Source organism: Scyliorhinus torazame, chromosome 6, assembly GCF_047496885.1.
Source record: "Scyliorhinus torazame isolate Kashiwa2021f chromosome 6, sScyTor2.1, whole genome shotgun sequence".
Classification (NCBI taxonomy): domain Eukaryota; kingdom Metazoa; phylum Chordata; class Chondrichthyes; order Carcharhiniformes; family Scyliorhinidae; genus Scyliorhinus; species Scyliorhinus torazame.
The window spans coordinates 60724985-60752452 of record NC_092712.1 but is presented as its reverse complement, the minus strand read 5'-3'; the positions used below and the strand labels follow the sequence as shown (position 1 = coordinate 60752452).

The 27468-nt window shown below is 46.9% G+C and overlaps 1 protein-coding gene across 7 annotated transcripts in view; it reads left to right on the top strand.

Annotated features, from left to right (window-relative positions):
- LOC140424813 (disco-interacting protein 2 homolog C) overlaps positions 1–27468 on the top strand; it is an 803805-nt gene that overhangs the window by 744385 nt on the left and 31952 nt on the right. For all 7 annotated transcript variants that reach the window (XM_072508262.1, XM_072508265.1, XM_072508267.1 and 4 more), the window contains one exon: positions 8769–8830. In XM_072508262.1, coding sequence (XP_072364363.1) covers positions 8769–8830 — 62 coding nt within the window. The remainder of the gene's footprint in view (positions 1–8768; positions 8831–27468) is intronic.

The following is a 27468-nucleotide window of genomic DNA, read 5'->3' as shown; positions in this document are numbered from 1 at the left end:
ATTATGAAGTCAAATTTGACATTGAGTCAGAAAATGATACTAGAACAGTTGGCCAAAAGCTCCAAGTCTTAAGGAAGCGCAGGGTGGTGGAGGGGTTTCGTTAGGGAATTCTAGAGCCTCCCTCCGAGGAATCTAAAGGCATGGCCACTAACAGAGGAACAATTTAAAGTTAGAACGTTCAGGACACCAGAATTAGAGAAGTGCAAACATCTCAGAGGGCTATAGGGCTGAAGGTGTCTTGCCCTCATCCTTTTCTCAAAAGAAAACCATTTCATGCCATAGTTTCATTATCACAACTTGGAGCTCCAACTATCAAAATAATTTTTGCCACTGTTCTGTGTATCTTTTTCCAACTCCCAATGTCCTTTTGAAGCTGGGATGTCCACTATGGCATTCAATGTTAAAACCAACTGATCTTTGATATCTAATCAGTGCTAGTTCCTCGTACGCAAATGTGCGTCTAATGTCATAGATCCGTTGTATTGATTGATTAATTCATTCAGCCTCTTGTCCTCTGGAATTGCATAACTTTGAGAATAGAAAGATGCAATGAAATTCCCGGCTTGGGTCACTGTCTGTACGGAGTCTGCACGTTCTCCCCGTGCCTGTGTGGGTTTCCTCCCACAGCCCAAAGATGTGCAGGTTAGGTGGATTGGCCATGATAAATTGTCCTTAGTGTCAAAAAAGGTTAGGTGGGGTTACTGGGTTATGGGGATAGGTTGGAGGTGTGGGCTTAAGTAGGGTGCTCTTTGCAAGTGTCGGTGTAGACTCGATGGGCCGAATGGCCTCCTTCTGCACTGTAAATTCAATGAACACCCTTTCCACTGATCCAAAGTAGGGTGTTATGGAATGAGCGTAATGCAATGAATGGTCTTCTACCATGCCTGGAATCGTGTGTTCTTATTCATTATTTCTTGAAACATTGTCAGGAAGCTCCTACAAAATATGTAAAATATAACAGAAGAACCAAACAAAGTAATTGTTTATAGAAGGAGAGGATTAACTTTTTAATCAATTGTGCATCAGTAAAGCTACATAAATAGAAGTATTCAATATCATAAAGCAGGGACGTTATAAATTTGCCCTGGTGACTTTTGATTAAAATTGAATATTTGAGGAATTAGGCTAGTTGAAAAGTTTCCAATTTAAAAAATAAAAAAAATTTAGAGTACCCAATTCATTTTTCCAATTAAGGGGAGATTTAGCGTGGCCAACCCACCTACCCTGCACATCTTTGGGTTGTGGGGGCGAAACCCACGCAAACACGAGGAGAATGTGCAAACTCCACACAGACAGTGGCCCAGGGCCGGGATTGAACCTGGGACCTCGGTGCCGTGAGACAGCAGTGCTAACCACTGCGCCATCATGCTGCCCTGAAGTTTCCAATTTCACCAAAGCCTCCCACCCTCCAATTAAGGTGCTAATGAAAATATTGAAGAAATTCTTGTTGATGTGTCCGCAAGTGCATACTTTGGCAATTACATTGTTAAGCTAATTGGCTTGTTAAAGACAGGAGATTGACTCAACCTCCAAAAGAGTATGAATGGACACAGCTGGATGTAGGGAAATTATTTGGAGGGCTGGATTCTCTGTTTCAGCAGCTAAGTGCCGGCTGAAACAGAGAATTTGCGGGTGCCTTGCGACGATTCCGGGATCGGTGAGGGGCTAGCAGTGGCGCTGGGTGAAACTCCTGGCTCCTGCGCTGAAAACGGCCGGGTCCCTGGCCGGGCATGCGCACGGCGATGACCTGCAGCAGTCGCGTCATACAACATGGCATCTGCCATGCCCGAAACCGCCCCGCCAAATGCAACCCCACTGGTCACCTCCCACCAGTCCGCCCAGCCTTCGCGGAAGCTCCCCGGCCAGCAGCACGGATCCCAGTTGAGTGTGGCGGAGCTGGACACAGTCCGCAGTCGCTACCCCGGATTCCTGACCGCTCAGACCACCTGTCAACCGGTGGAGCATTGCAGGAGAGCCTGCCGATGATGCGCCAACGGTGTTGCAACCGCGTGCAGTGCGTGAAGCGATGACGCCATTTTGGAGGGGGCGGAGACTCAAAAAACAGGCATCAAACTGGCGCCGCCCCCAATTTGGGCGTCATAATCGATTCTCCACCCGATCGCCGATTGCGATATCAGCGTCGGGCAATGGAGAAACCCGCCCGGAGTTTGTGAATTGGATGCAGAATAAACTTGCTGACAGTAAAAGATAAGCTGCTGTACTATTCCTCCATGTACTTAACAGTTACTATTAACAATTCTGTGTCATGGTACAGCATTAGGGAATAACAGCATGCTTATGCTGCAATCTGGTCGATGGTGGTTTTAGACTGGCGCTCTCCCAGCCAGTGAATTGGTGATTTTAACTATGCCATCTTGGCGACGTACTCAGTTAAGGTCATCTTCTTTCTTACAGGGAAGAAGTGCCAATTTGGGGAAAAAAAGCATGTCACCAGTGCCATTCCCACCCAGGTACCAGTTAGTGGCAAATCTTGGGAAGTTACTGCACCTACTTCTTGGCACAAAGAATCCAGAAAATAAAGCGAACAAAAATGTCCTATTTTTAGGGGTTTTATTTTTAAAAGACATTTTTCAATCGGTTTTCATCGATCCAACAAAAGATGTTACATGCTTTGAATTATTGTTTAATTCCTACAGCCCCCCCCCCCCCCCCCCCAGAATTGTAGCTAAAATTCATCATTAAAACCCGAACTGTGGGCGGCAATTGGCGTAGTGGTTAGCACTGGGACTCCGACACTGAGGACATGGGTTCGAATCCCGGCCTTGGGTCTCTGCCCGTGTGGAGTTTGCACATTCTCCCCGTGTCTGCGTGGGTTTCACCCCCACAACCCAAAGTTGTATGCAGGTTAGGTGGCTAGGCCACGCTAAATTGCCCCTTAATTGGTGCATGTTTTCGGGTTAGCAGTTTCTCTAAATTGTTCTTTGATTTGTCTCGCTAAAATGTTACAAAGTAATTTCTTTACAATTCAATATTTTGTTTGTGTTAATGGTATGATTGTCAATAACCTTGTTTGAGGTTTGTGTGTTTTGACATTGTTTGTCCCGCCCCCCCCCCCTACTTTTGTCCCTTGTTTAATACATTTGCTGTCATAATTCCTGCCTATTTTTGTGTGCTTTTGCTTACCTTCCTCCTCTCCCCACCCTGCAATTCCTGCTGCTATAGCCTCACAGGCTGAGGAAGCTGGCCGAGCAGGTCGGGGATTTTCCTTTTCCCATTTTACCCATCAGCCAGCTTCCAATAGCAGGTCACACTAGAACAGAGTCTGGAGATCTGGCATGTTAGGTCGGTGTTTTTTTAATGTCTCCCTTTCCCAGTTCATTGCACACCAGGATTTCATTGACGAGGATGGTTTGTAAAGATGTTGTTTTGATTTTGAATATTTAATTATAAAACTTTTTTTAAAAAAAATTTAGAGTGTCCAATTCAATTTTTCCAATTCGGGGGCAATTTAGCGTGGCCAATCCACCTACCCTGCACATCTTTGGATTGTGGGGGCGAAACCCACGCAGACAAGGGGAGAATGTGCAAACTCCATACAGACAGTGACCCAGAGCCGGGATCAAACCTGGGACCTCGGCGCTGTAGGTAGCAGTGCTAACCACTGTGCCACCATGCTGCCCTACATTTTAATACTTTTAATTCAGCATAAAAATGCTGAGGTAGAAAACTGACCGGTTAAACCATGCTAATTTTTTTTTTTTTTTTTGGTTACTGTTGGGATGTACAACATTGTGTGTTCATGTGATTTTTTTTTTTTGTCCAGTTCATTTTCTTATTTTGGCTTGGCGTCACAAATTCAGGTGACGTTTGTGGGTGGGGGGGGGGGGGGGGGGGGGGGTGGGGGGGGTAGTAGTTGAATGATCTCCCCCTCGGCACTAGTCTGTTACATTGCTGAGTTTTTTCATAAATTAAACATGAGGAAAACCCCAATATTTCTGAATAAGATGGTAAATTCCGTGTGGTATATTTCTGAGCCATGTCAGAGTCTTTATTGTTGTTTTGTCGCTGGGTGATGCAACAGTAAAACTTTGGCTGACTTTCAGTTAGATAAAGAGAGTTTGGAAGCAAAGCACTGTGGAGTACCCAATCAGTCAACAGGAAAGTTAAACTGCAGGTGAAACCTGAGCTCAATTATCAGTGGATAGCATGGTGTCACAATGTTCTGCCAAAAATCAAACAACGACATCTTTTCATATGATGACATCCATCAGGAAAGAATTACATGCAACCCTAAATAAGACCTTATATGGGATTTTATTTTGGTGCTTGTTTTTTTCTTCAACATATTTGCTGCTATTTTGCCATGTACATGCTCTTGAGCTAAGAGTAGCAGGGGCCAACAATCATCAATGTAGTTAGAGGCCCTTTCAGTAAGGCTCTCTGTGGGGAAGGATGTTGAGGTACAACTGAATGTGCAATCTCCAGCTGTTCCGCTGGTCAATCATCACATCTCCAGTTGGAACCATGGCTCAAGCAGCAATTGCTACAAAGCAAAAGACTCATTGCGAATATCAGTCAAGATCATGATTTGAACCATGATTTCAAATGGTTTTTGATACTGGTCCGGCTCCATTGGTTGATTTCCAACTTTTTGTGGGAAGGTGAGGATTGGATCACCTTTTCTTTTTTTTTAAATAAATTTAGAGTACCCAATTCATTTTTCCATTTAAGGGGCAATTTAGTGTGGCCAATTCACCTACCCTGCACATCTTTTGGGTTGTGGGGGTGAAACCCATGCAAACATGGGGAGAATGTGCAAACTCCACATGGACAGTGACCCAGAGCCGGGATCGAACCTGGGACCTCGGCGCCGTGAGGCAACTGGGCTAACCCACTGCGCCACCGTGCTGGATCACCTTTTCTTTAACGTGCACTCGGTTCTGCATCAAGCATTTCTGGGTCAGGTGTGCTGTAACCAGCTGTAGCGTAAAGCAATGTCTGCCAGACCTCAATGAAGCAGCTTCGCCCTAAACTCAGACGAGCTCTGTGTTTGAAGTTGCCCATTTCTTATACCCATTTCCTTGTAACCATTATAAATTATTGTCAATTAGTGCTTTTGTAATGAGACTTTGCTTATTAGAAAACACATCAAAACCGTTTGAAATACAGGGTATTTTCAAATCCGGCTTCTGGATCGTGTAGTGAACAGAGAGATTATAATTCTGTCACTCTAGACCATATTGGAGCCATGTTTCGTGAGCTAAATCCCACTTGGTCCCACTGACCAATTTAATGTGCCCAGCAAAATCTTATTTCTTTTAACAGGCCCATTTAAAAAATATTAATAATGGAACTTCTGAAATGGGCACCCTGCAGAAATATGGCAAAGCAGTATAACTCAAACTTTTATCAAGCACCCTGAGATGCCTTGGTGCTGCTGGCTAATACATTATGAATTCTGAATTCAGGAGGTAAGTATCACGTTTAGTTCATGACTAAAGGTGCAAAACGAAAACCCATTGGGAAGATCACAACAGTATGAAAATAACTGTTGGGAGGAAAATTTAAGATAATCTTTATTAGTGTCGCAAGTAGGCTTACATTAACACTGCAATGAAGTTTCTGTGAAAAGCCCCTAGTCGACACACTCCGGTGCCTGTTGGATACACAGTGGGAGAAATCAGAATGTCCAATTCACCTAACAGCACGTCTTTCGGGACTTGTGGGAGGAAACCAGAGCACCCGGAGGAAACTCACGTAGTCACGGGGAGAACGTGCAGACTCCGCACAGACAGTGACCCAAGCCGGGAATCGAACCCGGGTCCCTGGCGCTGTGAAGCAACAGTGCTAACCACTGTGCTACTGTGCCACCCATATTTCAATATCAATATTTCAGTACCAAGATTTCAATATCACTGTTATACTGCTCTTGCGGGAGAAGTTTCAAATCCCTTTTTCTCATAATCTTGAGTTACATACACCAAGTGGTACATAAACTGCATTTTAACAGGAAATCAAACAAGACATTGCCACAGGGTGAAGGCAGAGCTCTGTGTCGGTATATGCTGATGCTTGTGTGGAATGCTGTAGTCCAGGCATTGTCAAACTAGAGGGGCTGTTTAGCACAGGGCTAAATCGCTGGCTTTGAAAGCAGACCAAGGCAGGCCAGCAGCATGGTTCAATTCCCGTAACAGCCTCCCCGAACAGGCGCCGGAATGTGGCGACTAGGGGCTTTTCACAGTAAGTTCATTTGAAGCCTTCTTGTGACAATAAGCGATTTTCATTTCATTTTCATTTCATTTCATTTTTCATTCCAAACTCAGGGGCGCGACTCGCGTGGGGTGTCGGGAGGGTTGCGGAGCTGTCCGTCGCGGTGCTCACAATCGCGCAAATTCACGCGCAGCAGCCGGTCAGGAATAGATTTTTAAAATTGGGCCGCCGCATTTTTTTCATACGGTCGCAGCCTTTTTTTTCCAAGTTTGGGGGGGCCAAAAACCATTTCCTCCATTTTTGTCAGCAACAAACAAGGTAAAAGAAAATGGTGGGTCGCGCAGGTCGGATGGCATGGGCCGCAAATGTCGGCCAGCGTGGGTCACAAAGGTCGGCCGGCGTGGGCCGCGAAGGTTGGCCGGGTTGGGTCCCGAAGGTTGGCCGGTTGTTAAAAATGGGGCCTCGGAAGAAAAGTTTGAAAAACACTGCTCTAGTCAGTGAGGTTTCTGATGACAGGAGAGGGATAAGAGGATGATCAGCCTTATTGGAACAGAAATTGAATGAGAGTCCACATGCTGCCTGAGAGTAAGGTACATAATAGGGTAGACCATCAAACAAAACTAGTAGCAATGAAGAGAATCTATGAAGAGCATTATTGCGTTGCAATAGTTTTCAAAGAACTTTGTTTGGGAGGGGGGGGGGAATTGTGCTGATTTAGCAGGGGAAGTTACAGCGGACTTCACTGTATTTTCAGCTTTCACCCAGTCCTTTCTTAAATTGTTTCTACTTATACGATGACCGGAGACTAACATTTTAAAATATCCTTGAATGTTGTAACATTTATCGCGCGCAATACGCGTGGACCTACAAATTGTAGGCGTTTTAACTAAAAGTCATACTATTGTTTCTGGAACCCGTCCCCCAAAATTGAACATTTGTTCTTGCAAATGGCTTACACACGTTTGTGCATTCACATTTGCACATCCATGGACATGCACACATGTACCTGAAGGGCTTGTACAGGTTTTTCCTCAGTTGATATTTCAGCGTGTTGATCACTTAAGTTTGTTTTTTGAATGAACCACAACTTACTTGAAACAAAATTTCATTACAATCCTATCTAATTTAGACAGCATTATTGTAGCATACATTAAACAATTTATTGAAGGGTATTCACAGAATAATGCAGTGCAGACTTGGCCCTTCGGCCTATCGAGTCTGCACCGACACATGAAAAACCACCTGACCTGCCCACCTAATCCCATTTGCCAGCACTTGGCCTATAGCCTTGAATGTCATGGCGTGCCAAGTGCTCATCCAGGTACTTGTTAAAGGATGTGAGGCAACCCGCCTCTACTACCCTCCCAGGCAGCGTGTTCCAGATCGTCACCACTCTCTGGGTAAAAAAGCTTTTCCTCAAATATCCCTGAACCTCCTGCTCCTCACCTTGAACTTGTGTCCCCTTGTAACTGACCCTAAGGGGAACAGCTGGTCCCAATCCACCCTGTCTGTGCCTCTCATAATTTTGTACACCTCGATCATTTCGCCCCTCAGTCTTCTCTGCTCCAGCGAAAAAAAACCCAGCCTATTCAACCTCTCTTCATAACTTAAATGTTCCATCCCAGGCAACATCTCGGTGAAATGCCTCTGCACCCGCTCCAGTGTAATCACATCCTTCCTGTAATGTGGCGACCAGAATTGCACACACTACTCCAGCTGTGGCCTCACCAAAGTTCAACTCCAAAATGACTTCCCTGCTTTTGTAATCTATGCCTCGATTGATGAAGGCAAGTGTATCCTTAATTGGACTTCAGCCTAATCCTGTAATTGAACCAAATAAAATGTTTGAAAATGGTTTTAAAACCTTAGAAAAAAACTGCGAAGTATTTTTGTTAATTCTGTAAAGCATATCGAATCACTGGCATATTTTAATGACAATTATTACTGAAGAACACATTAAAACAGCAACTTACTCCGATCATAAAGTGGACTTTAAGGTGGCGTAAAGAATAAGGAATATGTAACCTTTGTTATACCTTCCCCCGATGAGGTTTTGCTACTTTTATAAATTAAGCTTCAAATGACTTTTAATTCTTGCTATTGCATGTGTAGCAGGTTTTAAATGGAACATGCTGCAGTAGTCAGCTTGGCTGCTGCTTGTGGCAATATTACTATATATTTATGCAGCTGTGTTAAAGTGTTAATTGTACAATTTTCTTGCATGCATTTGGTTAATTGCTTTTGTTAGAGTGCGGTTTTAGCCATGTTTGCAGAGTTTGTGTTACCATTTTTTTATAAAATGTGAAAGAGCACTTTTGGATGCTGGTAAGTATTGACTGTAAATGAATAATGAATTGCATTTTGATGGAAGATGCATTAAGATATTAAATATGCTTTTAAATCTGTAAAACCAACTTAATGTAAGTTTTGCCATTGCGACTGTCATTTTAAATGAATTAATAGAGTCCCTTCATGGGTTAACTCTGCTACACAGAAAGTTTCAGCTAATAATTTGAGACAGACTAGCTTCATTCTGAAGAAACACACTGCTGCTTTTCAATGCTTATTTCCTAACCACTTGATGCTTTTGATTTCAGGGGACATCAGGACCAGATCCCACAACTGTTTATGTGGATATGAGAGCACTAAGGCATGACAGGTAATTAAAACAGTCACAACTATATTGTTTTTTGAACTTGGAAGGGATGTGCTATACCTGCAGCAACTCATCAGTAGGATTGTGAACTACTGTTCATAGAACATACAGTGCAGAAGGAGGCCATTCGGCCCATCGAGTCTCCACCAACCCACTTAAGCCCTCACTTCCACCCTATCCCCGTAACCCAATAACTCCTCCTAACCTTTTGGACACCAAGGGCAATTTAGCATGGCCAATCCACCTAACCTACATGTCTTTGGACTGTGGGAGGAAACCGGAGCACCCGGAGGAAACCCACGCAGACACGGTGAGAACGTGCAGACTTCGCACAGACAGTGACCCAACAGGGGATTGAACCTGAGACCCTGGAGCTGTGAAGCCACAGTGCTAGCCATTTGTGCTACCATGCTGCCATGTGTATTTATTGAAGTCTGCCAGAGCAGTTTGTTTCCAACATATTAGGGGAACAGGGTGTCCCGTCAATTCTGTATTGGTATTTTCCAACCTAGTGTAACAATAAAGGTGTGTCAATGTTACATGCAAGTCTTGCCATCTTATACCCATTCTTTTATACACATCTTGTGTAGAAATTTTAAAAGGTAAATCAAGTGTCCCGATAACATTTTCCTTTCAAAACATTCAATTTTCCTAACCCCCTTAACCTGTGAGAGGGGGGGGGGGCAGAAATAACACTGATTAACACCTGGGATTGGGGGGAGGGGGTGGTGGAGGAGAGACACGGAAATACCCTCATGTTTTGTTGCATTCTGTAGCTTGGTTGATATTTGGAGATAGCCAGAATTCTACATAGTTGCCAGAGTCATTAATATGGCAACAAACTGCTCTTCACAGGTCTGCCTGCAACACACACTGCCTTGTTTGAGACCCTACAGTCACTACACAGACTTCAATGTTTCCTTAAATTTGTTCTTTCTCCCTGTTGATCTTGCACTCTATTGTTTTCTACAAGCCTTTGGACGTTCCCTTTCCCAGAATTGATCAACTCCCTTTTTTTACTTTATGACTACTATATTTTAAAAGTAAACTTATCCTATTTTGCCTCATCTGTTTACAATCTTCCAATTGCGTACGTTCCTTTTGAAATATAACTGCAGCTTTAAACCACTTACAAGTCACGATGGGGAAAGGGAGGGCAAACAAGTCCAGAGCCCCCTTGGTGACGAGAGAGAGAAAGATGAAGCAGATGTCAGGTGGAAAACTCAATTTAGAATCAAGCTGAATATAGAAAGTTTAGAAATGAAAGGAAAAAGCAAACAAGAAAAACAAAGAGAAAGTATCAGAAGAGACTGGCAGCGAACTGAAAAGGAAATCCCACAGGCATATAAATGGAAAAAGGGCTGTAAGAGGAGTGTGGGTGTTTGGGGACCAAAAACAGGATTTACACAAGAGACATAGGGCATGTCTGATTTACTAAGATTGGCATCTGCCTTTACTAAGGGATAAGATGCTGCTCAGGTCATGGTAAAAGATCAAGTAGTTCAAACACTTGATAGGTATTAGACAGGCAGTCTGCACTTATTGTTGATAAGGCACCATGACCGAATGAGATGCATCCGAGGTTACTGAGGGAAGTGGAGGTGGAAATGGCAGAGGCACTGACCATAATTTTCCAAGGGTGGTTAACAGAGAATTGCAAATGTTACACCTTTGGTCAAAATGGGTCCAAAGATAGGCCCAGCAACTAGAGGCCAATAAGCTTGGTGGTGAGGAAGCTTTTGGAAACGATGATTTCAGAATCATGGTCCATTCAGCCCATCATGTCTGCACCGGCACTTCGAACAAGCATTTTGACTCAGTGCCGTTCTCCTGCCTTTTCCTCATAACCCTGCACATTGCTTCTATTCAAATAATCACCTAATGCCCTCTTGAATAATAATCACCAAATGCCCTCTTGAATGCCTCGATTGAACCTGCCTCCACCTGCAATCCATTCCTGACGCGAACCACTCGCTGTGTGAAAACGTTTTTTCTCACATCACATTTGTTTCATCTGCGAATCACCATAAATCTGTGCCCTCCACATTCTCAATCCTTTTACGAGCGGGGACAGTTTCTCCCTCTCTACTCTGTCCAATCCCCTCATGATTTTGAACACTTTTGTCAAATTTCTTGGTCTCCTCTTCAAGGAGAATAGACCCAATGTCTTAAGTCTATCTTCATAACTGCACTTTCTCAACCCTGGAACCATTTTTGTAAACCTCTTCTGCATTTCACCAATACATTTACATCCTTCCTGAAATGTGGTGGCCAGAAATGTACAAAATACTCCTGCTGAGGTACAACAAAATTAATAGTCACTTGGGCAAGAGCTGGTTCATTAAGGAAAGTCAGCATGCATTTGTTAAGGGAAAATTGTGTTTAACTAACGTGCTTGAGTTCTTTTGATGAAATATCAGAGAGTGTAGATGAGGGTAATACCATTGATGTGGTGTACTTGGACTGCAAAAAAGAATTTGATGAAGTGCCATACTGCAGACTTGTGAACTAAGTTGTAGTTCGTGGAATAAAAGGGACTGTAGCAACGTGGATAAAAAATTGGCTGAGTGACAGGAAACCGAGCAGTGGAATACAATGTGGAAAAGTGTGAGGTTATGCACTTTGGAAGGAAGAATTTAGGCATTTACTATTTTCAAAATGGGGAGCTGCTTAGGAAATCAGAAGCACAAAGAGATTTGGGAGTCCTTGTTCACGATTCTCTTAAGATAAACGTGCAGGTTCAATCAGCAGTTAGGAAGGCAAATGCAATGTTAGCATTCATGTCGAGAGGGCTAGAATACAAGACCAGGGATGTACTTCTAAGGCTGTATAAGGCTCTGGTCAGACCCCATTTGGAGTAATGTGAGCAGTTTTGGGCCCTGTATCTAAGGAAGGATGTGCTGGCCTTGGAAAGGGTCCAGAGGAGGTTCACAAGATTGATCCCTGGAATGAACAGCTTGTTGTATGAGGAACGGTTGAGGACTCTGGGTCTGCACTCGTTGGAGTTTAGAAGGATGAGGGGGGATCTTATTGAATCTTACAGGATTCTGCGAGGCCTGTATAGAGTTGATGTGGAGAGGATGTTTCTACTTGTCGGAATAACTAGAAGCAGAGGACACAATCTCAGACTAAAGGGACGATCCTTTAAAAGAGAGATGAGGAGGAAGTTCTTAGGCCCGAGGGTGGTGAATCAGTGAAACTCTTTGCCGCAGAAGGCTGTGGAGGCCAAATCACTGAGTGTCTTTAAGACAGAGATAGGTAGGATCTTGATTAATAAGGGGTTCGGGAGTTATGGGGAGAAGGCAGGAGAATGGGGATGAGAAAAATATCAGCCATATTGAATGGAGGAGCAGACGCGATGGGCCGAGTGGCCTAATTCTGCTCCCATGTCTTATGGTTGATGGATGTTTTTTCAGACTGGAGGAAGGTTTGTAGTGGAGGTCCAGCTGGATTGATGTTCGCCCCCTGCTCTTCCTATTATATGTTAATGACCTTGATGCATGGGACACAACTCCAAAATTTGCACATGACACTAAACTTGGAAGCGTATTGAACTGTGAGGAGGATATAGACAAGTTAGTGGAATGGATGGACAACTGCCAAATTAAATTCAATGCTGAGAAGTGTGTTCACCCTCTAGTCAGGATGACTGTTCACCCAAATGTGGCTCAAAGAGACAATGCAAGAGTTCCATCCCAATAGAGAGACAACACAGGAGTTCCATCTACGAAGGAACATTCGTGAGTGCTCCTGGTCCCATTTTCCTGAAAGAGGGTGAAGTGATTTGCTTTGGTCGGCAAAATGTGGGGAGACAATCTAAACTGAAGGGTACAATTCTGAAGTGAGTGCAGGAACAGAAACCTTGTTTCTTGGGGTATATGTGTAGAGATCATTGGAGATTGTACGGTAAGCTGAAAAAGTTTCTGCAGCACCAGGGTCCCAGGTTCGATTCCCGGCTTGGGCCACTGTCTGTGTGGAGTCTGCACGTTCTCCCCGGGTGCTCCGTTTTCTCCCACAAGTCCCGAAAAACGTGCTGTTAGGTGAATTGGACATTCTGAATTCTCCGTCTGTGTACCCAAACAGGCACCGGTGTGTGGTGACTAGGGGCTTTTCACAGTAACTTCATTGCAGTGTTAATGTAAGCCTACTTGAGTAAATAAAGATTATTATTATTAATTAAGCATATATGGGTTCCTGGTCTTTATAAATAGGGATCAGTTCTGGGCACCGCACTTTGGGGAGGATGCGATGGCATTGGAGAGGATGCAGAAAAGATTCATGAGAGTGGTTCCAGGGATGACAAATTTCAGTTATGTTAATAGACTGAGGAAGTTAGGGGCTGTTTCCTTGGAGAAAAGAAGGTTGAGAGGAGATTTGATAGAGGTATTCAAAATCACAAAGGAGCTAGAGAGTGTAGATAGCACAGAAACCATTCCCATTGGTGGAAGGATCAAAAAGAAGAGGACACAGATTGGCAAAGGGAACAATGGCAATATGAAAACCATTTTCATTTTGGATCAGTGCCTAATCATGGCATTCAAAAGAGAATTGGATAATTATCTACAAAGGAAAAAAATTGCAGGGTTACAGGGTAAAGTTTGGAGAGTGGGACTAGGTAAATTGGTCTTGCATAGAGCCAACTTGGGCAGAATGGTCCAAGTATGCTGTGGCTACTCTCTGACTCTAAGTATAGAAGTATGAATACCGTCCTGTTCTCCTGCTGTTATGTTTTCATTATTAATTGGTAGTTCTGCTTAATCTCTGGTAGGAATTACATTTTTAATTCGGTCAGCGTGTTCAGCTGGTTGCATTTTAAAATGGGGTTGCAACAGCGCCATATTTGTATCCAAGTGCATTCTTGGACTTAATCTCTTCCTGGTATTTTGTAACTATTTTCTAGAAACCACCATTCCTTTCAGCACTTGTTCAGGGTCCGCGGACCAACATTCCTTATGCACCCAAGAAATGGAAAATATAAAATTCTTAAAATTGTCGAGCTAAATATAAAATGAATCCTTTTGTGAGCAGCAGCGCCTGTCAATTTACCAGTGGGTGGCAAAAATTACCCCCCTTCTACATTGATTTTTACCCATAAATGCTATGGCCTGCTGACATTTAATAGTTTGCAGTAATCATGCCGCTATATATTTAACAATGCCTTTCCAAGCAGGTAGTAAAAAAGAATAGGTCTATTCTCTTTGGAGCCAGCATCAGGTGTGACAGGTTTTCTTTTCTTAAATAAGACAGGATCCCGCTGTCAATGAGCAGAAGTCTATAGTAAAACACATTCAAATAAAACACGGTGGAACCACTGTCGCTGCATTTGGGTTTTTTGTGTGTCGTCACTGCTTGCTGCACAGCCACAGCTATACCCAAGTCGGTGCAATGGTCCATCCGTGCATTTGTGTGATTACGTTGTTGGTTGCGCTAATTCAAAAGACATTTTCAAATGGAGCAAGTGCGAAAACACGACATACAGCTGGTGGAATCTGGGCTTGACAAACCTGATCCATCTTGGGATGGATGTGGAAATGGCAGCTGTGAGAAATGGAGGGAGAGTGAATGGAAAGGAAGGGGAACAGTTTTCTCTCATGCTTTTATTTACATGATTTCTCCTTTTCCATTGCTGTTTAGTGCCTTTTGCTTTTATTCTTTTCTCCATTAAGGGCAGCACAGTGGTTAACACTGTTGCTTCACAGCGGCAGGGTTCCAGGTTCGATTCACAGCTTGGGTCACTGTCGGTGCGGAGTCTGCTCATTCTCCCCGTGTCTGCATGGGTTTCCTCCCACAAGCCCCGAAAGATGTGCAGGTTTGGTGGATTGGTCACATTAAATTGCCCCGTTGTGAGCAAACGTTAGGTGAGGTTGCTGGTTTTTGGGGATAGGGTGGAGCTGTGGGCTTAGGTAGGGTGCTCTTTCAGGGGCTGTTGTAGACTCGATGGGCCGAATGGCCTCCTTCTGCACTGTAAATTCTATGATTCTATGTCCTATTGTTTCAGGCTTGTTTAACCGTATCCTCTTTTTTTTTTGTTGTTTGCTTCACTCATTTCTGCCGTTTATCTGTTTATGTTATTTGCATATTTTATTACTCTGGTTATGGAAACATTTCTGGAATATGTGCACTATCTTAAGTAAAGCACTTTGTGCACAGAGGATAATAATGCTGCACTGAAACAAAACAATTGCCCTCCCACTGATTCTTAGCATTGACTTTGGAGAGAGGTACGTTTTAAATACGATTTTCAATACTGAAAATTTAAGAAGGATGCACAGAAACTCGAGGAGTGAGCCACACAACACCGTTAGGTGTTATCTCTTATTCCCCAAAGCTTCAAATAACCATAGCTTTAGACTCAAAATACTGTTGATATATCAAGTGTATTTCTTACAGCTGTCCATGTGGACTGATGCATTGTTGCTACACTCCTGACTGCAGCTTAACAGTGAATGTGGCAGTATAATAAAAGCAAAATACTGCAGATGCTGGAAATCTGAACCAAAAACTGAAAACTCAGCAGGTCTGGCAGCATCCGAGTAAATGTGGCACCCTGGGTATACATTCATAGAATCACTGCCGTGCTGAAGGAGACCACTCGGCCAATCGAGTTTGCACCAACCCTCTGAAACGGCACCCTCCCCAGCCCACTCCCCCCGCCCTGTCCCCATAACCCCAAGTAGCCTTTGGACACAAGGGGCAATTTTGCAAAGCCAATCCACCTACCCTGCATATCTCTGGGCATCTTCCACAGAACAATTAGCTCCTAACTCGTTATGAATAATGTATCAATCTAAAATCACTCTTCCTTTAAAAAAAACGTAATGCCTCTATATCAGTATAACTGTTCCAATCACTAACTTTTTAATATATCCTACGAAAGATTAACAATTGACTTTTATAATTATACTAAACGCTTTTAGAATCGTTTTTTGCCTGTTTAATCAATTTTGCTTAGGTGATGGGATGCTGAGCTTTCCCTCTTGTTGATTTGGCATCATCGCTGAATTCATCAGTGAGGAGTTGACACGATGCACAGGCAATTTTGTGAATGTTGTTCCTGGTGTTGTCGGAGTCGTGCTTGATGTTGCTTGCTGGTGACGTTGATGTTGCACAGCTTGGCGATGATGCTGTTGATGTTGTCTCGCTGGTTAGTAATGTTGCTGATACTTTTGATGATCATTTCCTGCATTTCTAGCTCACTTATATATTGAATATGGATTCCGTTCCTTCTCACTCTCTTGCCAGTTTCGATCTGCGATATAAAACCTTTTGGAGTCTCGGCTTCACCAGCAACCTTTGCTGGATTCCACATTTTCACGACTGAATGCTGTACATGTAGTTTGCCCTTTCAGCAACTCAGGCAGGGATTTAGCATGCTCGTTGAAGTGTTGACGACCTCCTACCTGTGCTCTGGCAGTGTCCACAGCTTGCAATATTGCGAACTTGTCCTTTCCAATCAAAACGTTTTATAATTCAGGGTATGCTGGGCCCCAAATAAGCTGATTGATCAGCCTTCCACCTCTTTCCTTGCATTTGCATTTTCTGGCTGCACATTTCAATCTGAAGAAATTAGCAACAGACTCACCTGGTTCCTGCTTACGGCTTCGGAAATCATGCCAGTGAGGGGCAGCATGGTGGCGCGGTGGTTAGCACTGCTGCCTCGCGTCGCCAAGGACCCGGCTTCGATCCTGTGTGGAGTTTGCACATTCTCCTCGTGTCTGCATGGGTCTCACCCCCACAACCCAAAGATTAAACTTCTATGATTCTATTGCGGGCAACTGGGACTAGCTTAATGGTAAAAACTGGGCGGCATGGACTGGTTGGGCCGAAGGGCCTGTTTCCATGCTGTAAACTTCTATGATTCTATGATGTGCAGAATAGGTGTTATATTACTGGGTTTAAGTAATATATGTCGTTACTAACTGTAGATGATGTTGAAGAACTCTCAAGTCTTCGAAGTAAACTGAAATCATTTATTAAGTAATGATAAAGCTAATAAACGAGTTTTGACACTCCACTGAACTAACTCTAGCAATAAAGTAAGGATAAATAACTGTACAAACTGTATCTAAGCTACATGTGGTCTCTAGGCTGTGATCTTACTCCGCTACACTTCTGCTGTCTACTAACTCCTGCATGGAAAGAGATCTAGAGCTTCTGGGAGCTCAGTTATATAGTGGCTTTTGTAATGCCCTCTAGTGATAATGTTACAGCTAGGTGTTTTGATTTACCCTTTAGTTACATGTCTGTCTACATATCATTACATCCCCCCCTTTTGTTTTTACATTTCTTGCTTGGTAACCAGTAAAAATGGATGTGAGATTAAAAGAACATGATATGTACACAGCAAATATGTTCAACAAAATATTCATAAATTCAGTCTTTTAGATAGTCTTCTCGTTCTCGATGACCGTCTTAGAAGTTGTGGTGGAGACGTCGATGTTTTAGTAGGTGTGTGTGAATCACGCCTAGTAGAGTTGTTGGTTATGGTGTCCTGAAATATTTCTTCATTAAATGGAACTTGAGGAAAAAGCAATTGTGGGCGTGTGATTTTTTGAAGTGCCCTTCGATTTCTACGAATGATGTTGCCATCAGAAGTTTTGAGAATATAGGATCTGGGTGCGGCTTGTCTAATGATGATGACAGCTGGAGCTCCATCAGGAATTTTGATTCTTTTTTCAAAAAATATATATTTTATTCAAGATTTTTGGCCAAACATAACAGTACGTAGTGTTTCTTTTACACATCAATAAAACAATATAAATAACAGTGGCCAGATTTAAACAAATAAATAAGTAATATATAAACAAAAACAAAACTGAATGGCAACTGCCTTGTCCAAAATAAATACTCTCCAAAAATACAATCCAGCAATCCAATATACAATTACCTATAACAACTACCTATACATATTATACATATACAATAACATCTCTGAGAGTCCGTTCGATCCCCCCCCCCCCCCCCCCCCCCCCCCCCCGGGTTGCTGCTGTCGTCTACTTCTTTTCCATTCCCTCTATCTTTCTGTGAGGTAATCGACGAACGGTTGCCACCGCCTGGTGAATCCCTGAGCCGAACCCCTTAACACAAACTTAATCCGTTCTAACTTTATAAACCCTGCCATGTCGTTTATCCAGGTCTCCACACCCGGGGGTTTGGCTTCCTTCCACATTAACAATATCCTGCGCCGGGCTACTAGGGACGCAAAGGCCAACACGTCAGCCTCTCTCGCCTCCTGCACTCCCGGCTCTTCTGCAACCCCAAATATAGCCAACCCCCAGCTTGGATCGACCCGGACCTCCACCACCTTCGAACGCACCTTTGCCACCCCCACCCAGAACCCCTGTAGGGCCGGACATGACCAGAACATGTGGGTGTGATTCGCTGGGCTTCTCGAGCATCTCGCACACCTATCCTCTACCCCAAAAAATTTACTGAGCCATGCTCCTGTCATATGCGCCCTGTGTAACACCTTAAATTGTATCAGGCTTAACCTGGCACACGAGGACGATGAGTTTACCCTACGTAGGGCATCAGCCCACAGCCCCTCCTCAATCTCCTCCCCCAGCACCCCTTGCCACTTACCTTTCAGCTCATCCACCATGATCTCCCCCTCGTTTCCCTGTACCTTTCAGCTCATCCACCATGATCTCCCCCTCGTTTCCCTGTATATGTCCGACACCCTACCATCCCCCACCCATGTCTCTGAGATCACTCTATCCTGCACCTCCTGCGTCGGGAGCTGCGGAAATTCCCTCACCTGTTGCCTCGCGAAAGCCCTCAATTGCATATACCGAAATGCATTCCCTTGGGGCAACCCATATTTTTCCGTCAGCGCTCCCAGACTCGCAAACGTCCCATCTACAAACAGATCCCTCAGTTGTGCTACCCCAGCTCTTTGCCATGCTCCAAATCCCCCATCCATTCTCCCCGGGACGAACCTATGATTGTTTCTTATCGGGGACCGCACCGAAGCTCCCGTCCCTCCCCCATGCCGTCTCCACTGCCCCCAAATTTTCAATGTAGCCACCACCACCGGGCTTGTGGTGTATTTCTTTGGTGAGAACGGCAACGGTGCCGTCACCATTGCTTGTAGGCTAGTCCCCCTGCAGGACGCCCTCTCCAATCTCTTCCACGCCGCTCCCTCCCCTTCTCCCATCCGCTTACACACCATTGAAACATTGGCGGCCCAGTAGTACTCACTTAGGCTCGGTAGTGCCAGCCCCCCCCTGTCCCTACTACGCTGCAAAAATCCCCTCCTCACTCTCGGGGTCTTCCCAGCCCACACAACTCATAATACTCGTCTCGATTCTTCTGAAAAAGGCCTTCGTGATCACCACCGGGAGGCACTGAAACACAAAGAGGAATCTCGGGAGGACCACCATTTTAACCGCCTGCACCCTACCTGCCAATGACAGGGACACCGTGTCCCATCTCTTAAAGTCCTCTTCCATCTGTTCCACCAACCGCGTTAAATTAAGCCTGTGTAATGTACCCCAATTCTTGGCTATCTGGATCCCCAAGTACAGGAAGTCCCTTGTTACCTTCCTCAACGGTAAATCCTCTATCTCTCTGCTCTGCTCCCCTGGATGCACCACAAACGCCTCACTTTTCCCCATGTTCAGTTTGTACCCTGAAAAATCCCCAAACTCCCCAAGTATCCGCATTATCTCTGGCATCCCCTCCGCCAGGTCCGCCACATATAGCAACAAATCATCCGCATACAGAGATACCCGGTGTTCTTCTCCCCCCCTGAGTACTCCCCTCCACTTCCTGGAACCCCTCAATGCTATGGTCAGGGGTTCAATCACCAGTGCAAACAATATCGGGGACAGAGGACATCCCTGCCTCGTTCCTCTATGGAGCCGAAAATAGTCAGACCCCCGTCCATTCGTGACCACGCTCGCCATCGGGGCCCTATACAGCAACTGTACCCACCTGATATACCCATCCCCAAAACCAAATCTCCTCAGCACCTCCCACAAATAATCCCACTCCACTCTATCAAATGCTTTCTCGGCATCCATCGCCACCACTATCTCCGCTTCCCCCTCTGGTGGGGGCATCATCATTACCCCTAGCAGCCTCCGTATATTTGTATTCAGCTGTCTCCCCTTCACAAACCCAGTTTGGTCCTCACGAACCACCCACGGGACACAATCCTCTATCCTCATTGCCATTACCTTGGCCAGAATCTTAGCATCCACATTCAGGAGGGAAATGGGCCTGGATGACCCGCATTGCAGTGGGTCTTTTTCCTTCTTTAGGAGGGAGCGATATCGTTGCCTCTGACATAGTCTGGGGCAGCTGCCCCCTTTCCCTCGCCTCATTAAAATGTTCTCATCAGTAGCGGGGCCAGCAAGTCCATCTATTTCCTATAGAATTCAACTGGGAATCCGTCTGGTCCCGGGGCCTTCCCCGCCTGCATACTCCCAATCCCTTTCACCACTTCCTCCGTCTCAATCTGTGCTCCCAGTCCCACCCTCTCCTGCTCCTCCACCTTGGGAAATTCCAGCTGATCCAGAAAGCACATCATTCTCTCCTTCCCATCCGGGAGCTGAGCTTCATATAATCTTTCGTAAAATGCCTTGAACACTCCATTCACTCTCCCCGCTCCATCTCTCCCTCCTCATCTCTCACCCCCCCATCTCCCTCGCTGCTCCCCTTTTCCTCAGTTGGTGGGCCAGCAACCTGCTCGCCTTCTCCCCGTATTCGTACTGTGCACCCTGTGCCTTCCTCCATTGTGCCTCTGCCTTACCCGTAGTCAACAAGTCAAATTCTACATGTAGCCTTAACTTTCCCTGTACAGTCCCTCCTCCGGTGCCTCCGCATATTGTCTGTCCACCCTCAGAAGTTCTTTCGACAACCGCTCCCTTTCACTACCCTCCTGCTTTCCTTTATTTTGTAAGGGCCCCGAAGAATCCAGAACGAGTTTTAAGGATACAAAATAATAACGTTTATTTACTATAACAATATATACATAACAGTAGCAGTAACTTCCCTTGCTACCTTCTCCTTCCTCCTGGTTCCTGGACTGGCCAGCTTATTTATAGTAGGAGTTTCTCCGCCCCCCTCATTGGGGAAGTTCATACTCCCATAGGATTGTGGGATAGTCATTAGTCCCCAGCCAATCGTCAGTAGGCAGGTTATAACATCCCTCCCCCCCCCAAAGTCCAAGGAATCCACCGTAGGCCCTGGCGAAGGAAGGCGTCAAACTCGTTTGGCCGCAGGCCGGACGCCATTTGCACGCGGCGCTGGATCAGGCGGCGTATAACGAGACTGAGACCGGCGCTTCCGTGATGAACGGCGCGGTTGTACATCCACGGCCTGTGGACCCGAGGATTCCCCCTGTGTCTCCATCTCGGAGTCAGAGTCTGCTGCCTCCGTCATGTCAGCGTCTCTATCTCCATTCGGTCCCGTAACGACCTGCGCAGGCTTCGAGTGAGGCACCAGTGGAAGATTTGGAGGACTACCTTCCCTTGTTTCTGGTCTTTGCCGCTGTTGAACTGAGCTCCGGGGGCGGGGAATCTTTTGAGGGGATGATCTTCTGGACCGGACGTGGTCTACATGTTTTCGCTGGAGACGACCCTGGGCTTGCACTTGGTACGATATAGGGCCCGTTTGGCGAAAGATTACACAAGGAACCCATTGGGCATCACCAGCAAAATTCCGCACGAATACTGGGTCACCGGGCGCAAACTGCCGAATCGGACGATGCCGAGACAATCCCGGTCCCTGCCCTTCTTGTGTGCGGCGTACTTGTGCGCCAATGTCCGGGAAGACCATACTAAGGCGGGTGCGAAGTCTCCGGCCCATTAGGAGTTCTGCGGGAGCTACCCCAGTCACTGTATGGGGGGGGGTCCTGTACGTAAACAAAAACCGAGCCAGTCTCGTGTCCATTGATCCGGAAGACTGCTTCTTTAGGCCTCTTTTGAATGTTTGCACTGCACGCTCTGCCAACCCATTTGAAGCCGGGTGGTAAGGGGCAGTGCGGATATGGCGGATGCCGTTCATCTTTGTAAACCTAGCAAACTCCTCACTCGTGAATGGAGTGCCATTATCCGTGACCAGCACCTCGGGGAGGCCATGCGTACTAAATGATAAATGCATTTTTTCAATTGTTGCGCAGGACGTTGTCCCCTGCATCTTATGCACCTCCAGCCATTTGGACTGGGCGTCAATTAGTAGAAGGAACATGGATCCCTGAAAAGGGCCTGCGAAATCTGCATGTAAGCGTGCCCAAGGCCGCCCTGGCCATTCCCAGTGATGTAGGGGCGCGGCCGGCGGAAGCTTCTGATGCTCCTGGCAAATGGAGCAGTTTTGGGCCACCTTCTCAATGTCGGTGTCGAGGCCTGGCCACCAGACATAACTCCGGGCCAACATTTTCATCTTGGTCACGCCCGGATGCCCATTGTGCAAGTCTGATAATATCAGCTCCTGGCCTTTTTCCGGGACAATCACACGTGTCCCCCACAAGAGGATGCCGTCTTCCACGCTGAATTCTGACAGCTTGGAGGAAAATGCCCGCAACTCGTCTGGGAGCTGTCTATGCTGCCCACCATACAGGACTATGTGCCGAACCTTTGACAAGACTGGCTCCGTCTGGGTCCACTCACGGATCTGTGATGCCGTGACAGGCAAGGTGTCCATAAAATTTAGGGTTGCGACCACCTCACCGGTCGTGGGGGTCGACATGGGGCCGGTCGATAAAGGCAATCGGCTCAGTGCGTCGGCATTTGTTATCTGCGTACCTGGTTTGTGCTCCAGAGAATACTCGTATGCAGCAAGCAACAAAGCCCAGCGCTGGATCCGTGCAGAAGCAATGGGCGGTATTGGCTTATCCTCTCTGAAGAGTCCCAGCAGGGGCTTATGATCAGTCACGATAGTGAAATGGCGGCCGTACACATACTGGTGGAAGCGTTTCACCGCGAAAACCACTGCCAGGCCCTCCTTCTCGATCTGCGCGTACTTTTTCTCCGCTGCAGTCAATGTGCGGGAGGCGAAAGCTATCGGTCGCTCGGCCCCGTTCTCCAACTTGTGGGACAGGACAGCCCCAATACCCTACGGGGATGCATCACATGTGACGAGCAAAGGCTTTCCCGGATCATAGTGGGTTAGTAACCCGGACGACGACAATTGTTGCTTTACCCGCCGGAAAGCGGTTTCTTGCGGCTGACCCCAAACCCAGGTGTGATTTTTCTTTAGCAGCAGGTGCAAGGGGGCCAGCGTAGTTGCCAGATTGGGGAGGAACTTCCCGTAATAGTTTACGAGACCGAGAAAAGAACGAAGATGCGAAGTGTCAGTCGGGGTGGGGGCATGTTGAATTGCACGCACCTTCTCTGCGACGGGGTGCAGACCCTCGCGGTCCACCTGATAACCTAGGTAGTTTACTTCTTTTGCCTGAAATACGCACTGTGTGACGTAAACGGACTCCAGCCTCTGAAAGGCGTCTAAGGACAGCCTCCAGATTTTCCAAATGCTCTTGCTCCGACGTCCCTGTAATCAACACGTCATCTAGGTAGACAGCCACACGTGGTAAACCTCTCAAAATGCCCTCCATAACACGTTGAAAAATTGCACAGGCAGAGGATACTCCAAAGGGCAACCGTGTATATTCATACAGGCCCCGGTGTGTGTTAATTGTTACATATGGTCGGGAGGCAGGGTCCAGCTCCAACTGCAGGTAGGCGTGACTCATATCTAATTTTGTGAATGAGAGTCCGCCTGCAAGTTTCGCATAGAGATCCTCTATGCAAGGCATTGGGTATCGGTCGAGTTGGGAAACTGTATTCACTGTAAGTTTATAGTCGCCACACAAGCGAACTGTGGCATCTGGCTTCATTACTGGTACAATTGGTGCTGCCCAGTCAGCAAAACGGACGGGCCTGATAATACCTAAACTCTCCAAACGAGTGAGCCCCCCTTCTACCTTCTCGAGCAAAGCGTAAGTCACTGGGCGCACCCAGAAATAGCGCGGCGTGGCTCCTGGTTCAACTTGGATACGGGCTACGGCCCCTTTTATTTTCCCCAAACCAGGCTGGAATACCTCTGGGTATCGTCCTAGCACCTCAGTCAACCCTCCAGAAACTGTTGGGAGGATGTGCTGCCATTGCAACCGCAAATGGCGCAACCAGTCCCGACCCAACAGGCTGGGCCCATGGCCACGCACTACGATAAGTGGGAAACGCCCGTCCTGGCGTCCAGAGACAACAGGGGTCATTGCAGTTCCTGCAATGTCCAGTGGTTCCCCCGTGTAGGTGGCCAACCTGGCCTGTGAGTCAGTTAATGTAAGGGTCTGTATGCCCTGCTTGATGCGGTCGAATGTCCTCTGGGCGATCACGGAGACCGCTGCGCCAGTATCCAACTCCATCTCCAGCGGGTGGCCATTGACCCGTACTGTCACCTTAATGGGGGCCACACGGGGAGCTGCCACACAATGCAGCTGCAGGCAGTCGTCCTCCGTCTCTACGTCCTCAGGAGTGGTCGCCGCAGGTTCATCCACATGGAAGGTAAGGCCTCTGGGCTGGTCCCAGTTTCGGTCGGAACGACGGCGCCTCTGGCGTCCCCAGGACCGCCGTCCGCGACGAGGTCGGCGCCTACAAGTCTGACACGGACATGGGTCCTCATCCATTGGCTCTGGAGAAGGCTCCCTTCGGGGAGGAATGTCCGATGGCCACTGGCGTCGGTCTGGTCGTTGCCTCGCCCAAGGTACCGCAGGAGTGCGGGGGGACGTTTTTGGGCGGAAAGGGTTGCGCCCCAAGGCATGCACTTCCATTTCCTGTAGCTCCTGTACTCCTCGCTCTGCGCTCTCTCGGGACAAGACTATTTGTATTGCCTGTTGAAAAGTCAATGTTGGCTCCGCTAACAACTTTCTCTGGGTGGCCGCATTGTTAATACCGCAAACCAAACGGTCGCGTAACATTTCTGACAAGGTCTCACCATAGTCACAGTAGTCCGCAATCCCACGTAGCCTGGATAAAAAAAAAAAAAAAAAAAAAAAAAAAAAAAAAAAAAAAAAAAAAAAAATCGGCAAGGGATTCTCCAGGGGTCCTCTCAGCGGTATTAAACCGGTAACGCTGGACTATCGTGGATGGGGTTGGGTTAAAATGTTGCCCCACTATATTCACAAGTTCATCAAACGTTTTGGTGTCCGGCACAGCTGGGTACGTAAGGCTCCTAATCACCCCAAACGTATGCGGGCTGCAGGCGGTGAGCAATATGACCACCTGGCGCTCGTTTTCAGTGATATTGTTTGCCCGGAAATAGTAACGCATCCGTTGTGTGTACTGGTTCCAGCTTTCCAGCGCAGCATCAAAAACATCCAAACGTCCGTACAGAGGCATGGTATAATAGAAAACAACTTCCAACCTGTATCCAACAAAAATCCAGGGAGGTGGCTTCAGCAGTGTAGACAGCTATTCACTTTTACCTTCGTCGCCAGTTTTGTAAGGGCCCCGAAGAATCCAGCACGAGTTTTAAGGATACAAAATAATAAAGTTTATTTACTATAACAATATATACATAACAGTAGCCGTAACTTCCCTTGCTACCTTCTTCCTCCTGGTTCCTGGACTGGCCAGCTTATTTATAGTAGGAGTTTCTCCGCCCCCCTCATTGGGGAAGTTCATACTCCCATAGGATTGTGGGATAGTCATTAGTCCCCAGCCAATCGTCAGTAGGCAGGTTATAACACTTTATGTGCCCTAATAGATATCAGCTCCCCTCTAACCACTGCCTTCAGCGCCTCCCAGACCACTCCCACCTGTACCTCCCCATTATCATTGAGTTCCAGGTACCTTTCAATACACCCCCTCACCCTTAAGCACACCCCCTCATCTGCCAATAATCCCATGTCCATTCTCCAGGGTGGACGCTGTTGTTTTTCTTCCCCTATCTCCAGGTCCACCCAATGTGGAGCATGATCCGAAATGGCTATAGCCGTGTACTCCGTCCCCGTCACCTTTGGGATCAGTGCCCTTCCCAGAACAAAAATGTCTATCCGTGAATAAACTTTGTGGACATAGGAGAAAAACGAAAACTCCTTACTCCTAGGTCTACTAAATCTCCAGGGGTCTACTCCTCCCATCTGCTCCATAAAGTCCTTAAGCACCCTAGCTGCAGCCGGCCTCCTTCCGGTCCTGGACCTCGATCTGTCCAGCCCTGGGTCCAGCACCATATTAAAATCTCCACCCATTATCAACTTCCCCACTTCTAGGTCCGGGATTCGTCCTAACATAAGTCTCATAAAGTTGGCATCATCCCAGTTCGGGGCATACACGTCACTAATACCACCGCCTCCCCTTGCAATTTGCCACTCACCATCACGTATCTGCACCCACTATCCGCCACTATAGTCTTTGCCTCAAACATTACCCGCTTCCCCACTAGTATGGCCACCCCCCTGTTTTTTGCGTCTAGCCCCGAATGAAACACCTGCCCCACCCATCCTTTGCGTAGTCTGACCTGGTCTATCAGCTTCAGATGCGTCTCCTGAAGCATAACCACATCTGCCTCAAGTTTCTTTAGATGTACGAGTACCCGTGCCCTCTTAATCGGCCCGTTCAGCCCTCTCACATTCCACGTGATAAACCGGGTTGGGGGGGCTCTTTACCCTGCCCCCCCCCCCCTTGACGACTAGCCATCTCCTTTTCCAATCCAGTTCCTCACCCGGTTCCCACGTAGCCGTATCTCCCCCAAGCGGCGCCCCCCCGCCCCGACCACCCCCCCATACCAGCTCTCCCTTCTCCCCAGCATCAACAACCCAGTTAACCCCCCCCCCCCCCCCCCCCCCCCCCGCTAGATACCAAACTAGCGTAATTGCACCCCCCATGTTGCTCCCAGAAGTCAGCAAACTCTGGCCGACCTCGGCTTCCCCCCGTGACCTCGGCTCACACTGTGCGAGGCCCCCTCCTTCCTGCTTCCCTGTTCCCGCCGTGATTACCATAGCGCGGGAACAAAGCCCGCGCTTCCCTTTTGGCCCCGCCCCCAATGGCCGGCGCCCTCAGCTCCTCATCCTCCCTCCCCCACGACATGGGGAAGAGAGAAAAGTTACAGGGTCGCAGGATTAACAACTTGGGAAGTCATCTCTTCCCTCTTTTCCCCCCCTTCATCCCACATATTCACCCCCCCCACTTTGTCCCAAACGTTCTTTTTATGGCCCGCTCACTCCAGTTTCTCCTCGACAATAAATGTCCACGCATCATCTGCCGTTTCGAAGTAGTGGTGTTTCCCTTGATGTGTGACCCACAGTCTTGCCAGTTGCAGCATTCCAAATTTAATCTTCCGTTTGTGCAGCACCGCCTTGGCCCAATTAAAGCTTGCCCTCCTTCTCGCCACCTCCGCACTCCAATCTTGATATACGCGGATCACCGCATTCTCCCACCTACTGCTCCGAGTTTTCTTTGCCCATCTGAGGACCATCTCTCTGTCCTTATATTGGAGAAATCTCACCACTATGGCTCGAGGAATTTCTCCAGCCCTCGGTCTTCGCGCCATAACTCGATAGGCTCCCTCCACCTCCAGCGGACCCGTCGGGGCCTCCGATCCCATTAACGAGTGCAGCAACGTGCTCACATATGCCCCGACGTCCGCCCCTTCTACACCTTCGGGACAACCAAGAATCCTTAAATTCTTCCTCCTCGCAT